General features: G+C 34.7%; 2 protein-coding genes across 2 annotated transcripts in view; both read left to right on the forward strand.

Moving 5' to 3' along the window:
* Positions 1–582: 582 nt before the first annotated feature.
* LOC122267018 (cuticle protein AM1199-like) lies at positions 583–2,381 on the forward strand. The gene is made up of 3 exons (XM_043036987.2): positions 583–1,560; positions 1,716–1,966; positions 2,111–2,381. Exons 1-3 carry the CDS (start codon positions 1,552–1,554, stop codon positions 2,316–2,318), a joined length of 468 nt encoding a protein of 155 aa, XP_042892921.2. The 5' UTR covers positions 583–1,551; the 3' UTR covers positions 2,319–2,381.
* A 4,462-nt stretch (positions 2,382–6,843) lies between these two features.
* Positions 6,844–7,246, forward strand: part of LOC122267014 (cuticle protein AM1199-like) — a 937-nt gene continuing 534 nt past the window's right edge. Inside the window, exons 1-2 of the mRNA XM_043036982.2 lie at positions 6,844–6,861; positions 7,016–7,246. The exon at positions 7,016–7,246 is cut by the window's right edge and continues 20 nt beyond it. Of these exons, the coding sequence (XP_042892916.2) occupies positions 6,853–6,861; positions 7,016–7,246 (240 nt within the window). The 5' untranslated portion in view covers positions 6,844–6,852. The remainder of the gene's footprint in view (positions 6,862–7,015) is intronic.

Consider the following 7,246-nt stretch of genomic DNA (forward strand, 5'->3'; position numbering starts at 1 on the left):
ATATATATATATATATATATTTATATATATATGTGTGTGTGTGTATGTGTGTTTGTGTGTGTGTATGCATGTCAGTTTGTTCCCCTGCGAAGCAAGATTTGCAATGTCAAATTCATAAGGCAGTGTTTAGGTTCATTCTCGTTCCGGTCGATATTGCAAGGCGAAGTTTAGCAGTATTCCAGTATTTTTCCTTGTATTTTTTAGGATATTCTCAATCAGTTTTGTCCAAGGAAGTGGTAGAGTCTGCATTGAATGTTAGATGTAATGAAAAGGATTGATTTGAGTAATTTATTTGACCCTTTATCAGATATCTACCACCTGATCTCGCTCATTTCAAGTTCGAAGAACTTTTGGTCAATTTTCAACCCCAGGCCAAGTGTATTTCTGTGTATGACTTACTTGGTACGAACTAGGTATTTATTTCGATTGATAACTTTAGTTCCCACGTACTCTTTTGGGTGACTATTGTTTTACCCGTTTTGAGAAGGGGACGACAATTTCGAGAATAAGTCTAGATAAAGGCTTTGAAATATTTTATATTCCACGTTCCAGAAGACGGTCCTGAACGAATTATCCACACACACACACACACACACACACACACACACACACACACACACATATATATATATATATATATATATATATATATATATATATATATATATATATATGCATATGTGTGTATATATGAAAATATGTATATATCTTATATATGTATAGATTTATATTTACTGCATATATAAATAAGCTTTTATATATAGATATATATATATGTATGTATATATGTATATATATATATATATAAGCTTTTATATATAAATATATACATATGTATGTATATATGTATATATACAGTATATATTATATATATTTATACATCTACACACACACACATATATATATACATATACATATATGTGTGTCTGTGTGAGCGGGTTTGTGTCTATGTGTGTACGTGTGTTGGTGGTCATATGTGTGAATGTGAACTATTGGGAACTATCGCTGTGCAAAATAATGCAACGCTTGATAAGATGATAAGAAACGTCTGTTCCTTAGCATCAAATATTGTTGCTATTCATGAAATAATGAATGCCGCTAACATTATCTTTCTTCTCTTTATGTCATCATCGTATTATGATTTAGCTCATTGCATGGTCATTATCATTACAAACATCTCACTCCTGACCGTTATGTTATTTTACTTTTATGTATCATATCAGATTTTTTTACGATTCTAAAATCAACAATCTTTAAGGAGATACCATAATTTTTGCTGTAATGTATACAATTTGATTAATGAATGCCGGTAGAAAATATTGCGAAGTATTGCAAACTGTAAGATGGTTATATGCTGATAAGATAACAACAAATAAAAAAACGTTGAAGTATCTTCAAGTTATAAAGATATATATACTGAACAAAAAAGAATCTGTGGTGAGGAACGTCACCTTGAAGACAGGAAGCGCGTGTAGGTAGAAAGAGCCACCTGGTGTATATATAACTGGAGCGAGATGCTTCCCTCTGCATACTGATTGCAACATCTCCAACATGCTCTTGGTAGGCTCTTGGCGTCAAATACTTTTTATTTGATATTATCGATCCAAATTTTTGATTGATATTTAAGTGATTTCAACTTCGAGAGAGATAGAAGTATGCATCTTTTTCACTGGTATCCTTATGTTGTGCTAATTGTTCTGATTTTATTTCCGCAGATGTTCTTTTGCTCTTTGGTGGCGGCGGCTGCTGCAGCCCCGGACCACTACGGACCACCCCAGACCGGGTTCTATGGTCTTTACGGGACACAGTCAGGTCCAGTCATTCCCATCCTGAAGGACGAGCGTGAGGGACCTGATGCGTCTGGAGTATACAGTTTCGAGTTTGAGACTGGCAATGGCATCAAGCGTGAGGAACAAGGTGCTCCTCAAGGACCATCTGGTGCAGTGGCAATGCAGGGAGGATGGTCGTAAGTACAAACATTATTGGCTTTGACACACATTTGCTGAAGTAATAGGTGAGGCCTCTAATTTCAAATTCCATTGTGATCTATATAATCAGATGAATAGATCAAATTTTATTTGATAATGAAGTTTCTCTGATTTGCGTTCAGTTTCACCTTCCCCGACGGATCCCCCGCCGAAGTCTCTTTCGTCGCCGACGATGCTGGTTACCGCGTCGAGTCCGACCTGCTGCCCACGCCCCACCCTCTCCCCGCCCACGCCCTCGCCCAGATCGAGAAGGCTCGTCGGGAGGACGCAGCTGCTGCCGCTTTGAGTGGGCGTTACTCTGTCCCTCGAACCAGCTATGGATACCCATAATTTGCTATGAAAATGTAAATCCAAATTTATTACAATGTATAACAGAGAAAATCCAACAAAAGAGCATCCTGTTTCTTTCTACCCAGTATATGCTTAACAACCTGATTTATGCGTCCTATCAAATGAAAAGAAAAAAGGGAGAGAATGTCTGTCATCTATTCATATTGTATTTATATATTTAGATATATTTGTACATATATGCACGCATGCATACTAGTATACATACATATGTTATATATGTATACATCATATAAATACATGCTACAGGAAATAACATACAATCACTTGTTCGAGTGAACACTGTAACCCTCACTCTGCCTCTCATGTCCCCCGAGGCTATAATATCGGAGGAGCGCCAAGCTTAAACAAGCATCGTAATACCTGGGCGGTTTGACACGATCAAAGGGACGTGACAACTGTGTTATTTTGTTATTTGTTTTGTATATGTCTTGTAAATATAAGGTGAATGGTTACTAATCTTTGTATAACCCCCTTTCTGGAAGTGAAGAATACGATGAAGCTAAAGGCAATAACATCAATGATCAATTACCATATTCAATGAAAGTTCCTTTTTAGAATATGCATACACATCCACAGACACACATATACACACTAAGACACACAAACACACAAATATATATATATATATATATAAACATATATATTATATATTATATATATATATATATACATATATATGTGTGTGTGTGTGTGTGTATGTGCATGTGTGTGTGTGTATATGCGTGTCGGTTTGTTCCCCTGCGAAGCAAGATTCGCAATGTCAAATTCATAAGGCGGTGTTTGGGTTCGTTCTCGTTCCGGTTGATATCGCAAGGCGAAGTTTAGCAGTATTCCAGTATTTTTCCTTGTATTTTTTAGGATAATCTCAATCAGTTAAAACGATTGTGATTTTGCCCAAGGAAGTGATATAATCTGCATTGAGTGTTAGATGTAATGAAAAGGATTGATTTGAGTAATTTATTTGACCCTTTATCAGATATCTAAGACCTGCAAAGGCCAGTTGGTGGAGACTATCACCTGATCTCGCTCAGTTCAAGTTCGAAGAACCATCGTGCAGTGTCCTGAGATTCCAAGGGTCCCAGAAGGAAGAGGGATGCTCAGTGTAGAATCACTAAATTTTGTCAATGTTATACCCGTTTTGAGAAGAGGAAGACAATTTCGAGAATAAGTTTAGATAAAGGCTTTGAAATATTTTATATTACATGTTCCAGGATCAGAAGACGATCCTCAACGAATTATCCTCACACGCATATATATATATATATATATATATATATATATATATATATATATATATATATATATATATATATGCAATACATATATATAGACATATATGTATATACATATATATACACATACACACCTAATATATATATATATATATATTTATATATATATATATATAGATATATATATATATATATATATATATGTGTGTGTGTGTGTGTGTGTGTGTGTGTGTGTGTGTCAGCGTTGTAAATATAAATATATGTATATATGTATCCACACACACACACACAAACACACACACACACATATATATATATTCAAAGGATGATTAAATAATAATTTATATGTGTTTATAAGAGGCACAATTCGTGGAATCTCACTTTGAAGAATGGAAGTTTGTGCACTCAGAGAGAGTCATTTGGTATATAATTGGAAGGTGATGCTACGCTTGCACGCATCTATTTGAACCACTTTGACATGTCCTTAGTAATACATAGCATTATTCAGTGCATCGATCTGACTTATGAATTTAATCGTTTTATCTCCTGTCGATATGCTAAATGTTGTAGTTTTTATTCTGCAGATTTTACTGCACACGTTGGTGGCGGTGGCTGTTGCAGACCGCGTTCACCCAGACCCAGGCCACTTCGGACCACCTCATTCAGGGTTCTATGGTTTTTACAGGACACAGTCCGGTCCAGTCATTCCCATCCTGAAGGACGAGCGTGAGGGACCTGATGCATCTGGAGCGTACAGTTTCGAGTTTGAGACTGGCAATGGCATCAAGCGTGAGGAACAAGGTGGTACAGTGGCAATGTAAGGAGCATGGTCGTGACATGATACATACTTTCATGTCATCTACCTGTCCACATACACTGTCACTGTTGAGGTATAGATTTAAAGTGATTAGTAAGAGGCAACCTATTTTTGATATTTGAACATGGAATTAATATTCGATTCAACTGTTTCTGAACTCGGTTAACTCTTCTGTCCAGTTTTACTTTCCCCTGCGGATCCTCCACCTAAGTCAATTTCGTCGCCGACGATGCTGGTTACCGCGTCGAGTCCGACCTGCTGCCCACGCCCCACCCTCTCCCCGCCCACGCCCTCGCCCAGATCGAGAAGGTTCGTCAGGAGGACGCAGCTGCTGCCGCTTTGAGTGGGTGTTACTCTGCTCCCTTGGACCAACAATGGATACCCATGATATAAAGTTAGGATATGTAACGAAAATATTCCTGTGCTGTATATAAAATTACAATGACAATGTAGTACATTTTGAATTATATCTATTCATTATTCCCTGCTAAATATGGATTTCCTTTAATATATCAAATTATCAAAAGAATTTAATAATTATGCGCAAGCCGAACCTATAATGAGGAAAATGTAAATATATCACTAGTGTTACTATTTGCGTAGTTTCAACATGATGGCATCATACAGAACTCTCTATATACGACTATATATATGATTATATATATATATATATATATATATATATATATGATTATGTATTATATATATACACAAATATATGATTATATATATATATATATATATATATATATATATATATATATATATATGATTATATATTGTATATATAAATATATGATTATATTATATATATATTAATAGATATATGCATATATGATTACATATAATATATAGATAAATATATACTTATATGATTATGTATTTTATATGTAAATAAATGATTATATATACACACAATCTTATATACATATACACATATTAGAAAAAAAACAACAACAATACATATATGCACATATACCTTTGCACACACCCACACATATGCACCAACGCCTCACTGGCCTTGGTTCGAACCCCCATCTCTTGGAATACCACAGCATACCACAACAACCCAAGAAAAATATTGTGTAACCAGAATTTAGACTAACTTTATGGACGTGTCCTGTACGTTGATGCTATTTACATTTCTCTATGAAATGCGCTACTGCATTATTCCAACATTCGCACAGAACAAGCTTGGTAAACTGGTATCTGGTTTAAACTTCTAAATCACTTCCGCCAGACGATATATGTGTCTATGAGTACGTGTATGACAGAAATGAACAGTACCACATTTTATTTGGAAGTATTAAAACCTCCCTGGCGTTGCTCGAATCTACTCTCCCTGGGTGTTAGGTGGAGAGAAGAGAACTAGACCACTAGGCCCTATGACCCACTGGATAGACAAACCTTTTATTGGATCGTAAAAAGATTGTAAAAAGATTATATATAATATTAAAAAGAAACCCACACCCGTGAATGTATATATATATATATATATATATATATATATATATATATATATATATATATATATATACATACATATATTTATATATGTATATATATGCATATATACATAAATACATACACACACACACACACACACACACACACACACACACACACACACACACATATATATAGATATATATATATATATATATATATATATATATATATGTGTGCATATATACATACACACACACACACACACACACACACACACACACACACACATATATATATATATATATATATATATATATATATATATATATATATATATATATATATATATACGCATCTGTGTGTGAGCGTGTGTGTGTCTATGTGTGTACGTGGTCATATGTATTATTATGAACTATTGTGCAAAATAATGCAACGTTTGATAAAGTTTTGAAAAACGACTGTTCCTTATCATATATTGATGCTATTCATAAAATAATGAATGCTGCTAATATTATCAGTGTTCTCTTTATGTCATCATTGTATTATGATTTATTTCATTGCATGATCATTATCATCACAAATATTTCACTCCTGCTTCTTATATTATTTAAGTTTCATATATATTATCAAATTATTTGATCTACAATACTTAAGATTGTTATAATGCTAATGATTTTGTACTGTAATGTAAACTATTTGATTAATGAATGCTGATAGAAAATATTTCAAACAGTAAAATGGTCATATGCTCATAATAAGAATATCAACAAATCAAAAAGAAACTTCAAAGTATCTTCAAGTAAAAAAAAAGAAGAAGAAAAAAAAGAAATATATATATATATATATATATATATATATATATATATATATACTGAAAAAAAGATAAAAAGAGTCTGTGGTGAGGAACGTCACCTTGACGAAGACAGGAAGCGCGTGTAAGTAGAAAGATCCACCTGGTGTATATGTAACTGGAGCGTGATGCTTCCCTCTGCATACTGATTGCAACATCTCCAACATGGTCTTGGTAGGCCCTAAGCGCTAAACATTTTTCTCTGATATTATCGATCCTAATTTTGGATTGATCTTTGAGTGATTTTAACTCTGAGAGAGAAAAAAAAGTGCTTCCGTTTCACTGGTATCCTTATGTTGTACTAATTGTTCTGATTTTATTTCCGCAGATGTTCTTTTGCTCTTTGGTGGCGGTGGCTGCTGCAGCCCCGGACCACTACGGACCACCCCAGACCGGGTTCTATGGTCTTTACGGGACACAGTCAGGTCCAGTCATTCCCATCCTGAAGGACGAGCGTGAGGGACCTGATGCGTCTGGAGTATACAGTTTCGAGTTTGAGACTGGCAATGGCATCAAGCGTGAGGAACAAGGTGCTCCTCAAGGACCATCTGGCGCGGTG

Source organism: Penaeus japonicus, unplaced genomic scaffold (genome assembly GCF_977035675.1).
Source record: "Penaeus japonicus unplaced genomic scaffold, GWHDUDI00000001_assembly GWHDUDI00000024, whole genome shotgun sequence".
NCBI lineage: Eukaryota > Metazoa > Arthropoda > Malacostraca > Decapoda > Penaeidae > Penaeus > Penaeus japonicus.

Coding starts and splice junctions, on each gene's coding strand:
- LOC122267018 (XM_043036987.2), top strand. Junction 1,967..2,110: donor GCAATGCAGGGAGGATGGTC/GTAAGTACAAAC, acceptor ATTTGCGTTCAG/TTTCACCTTCCCCGACGGAT.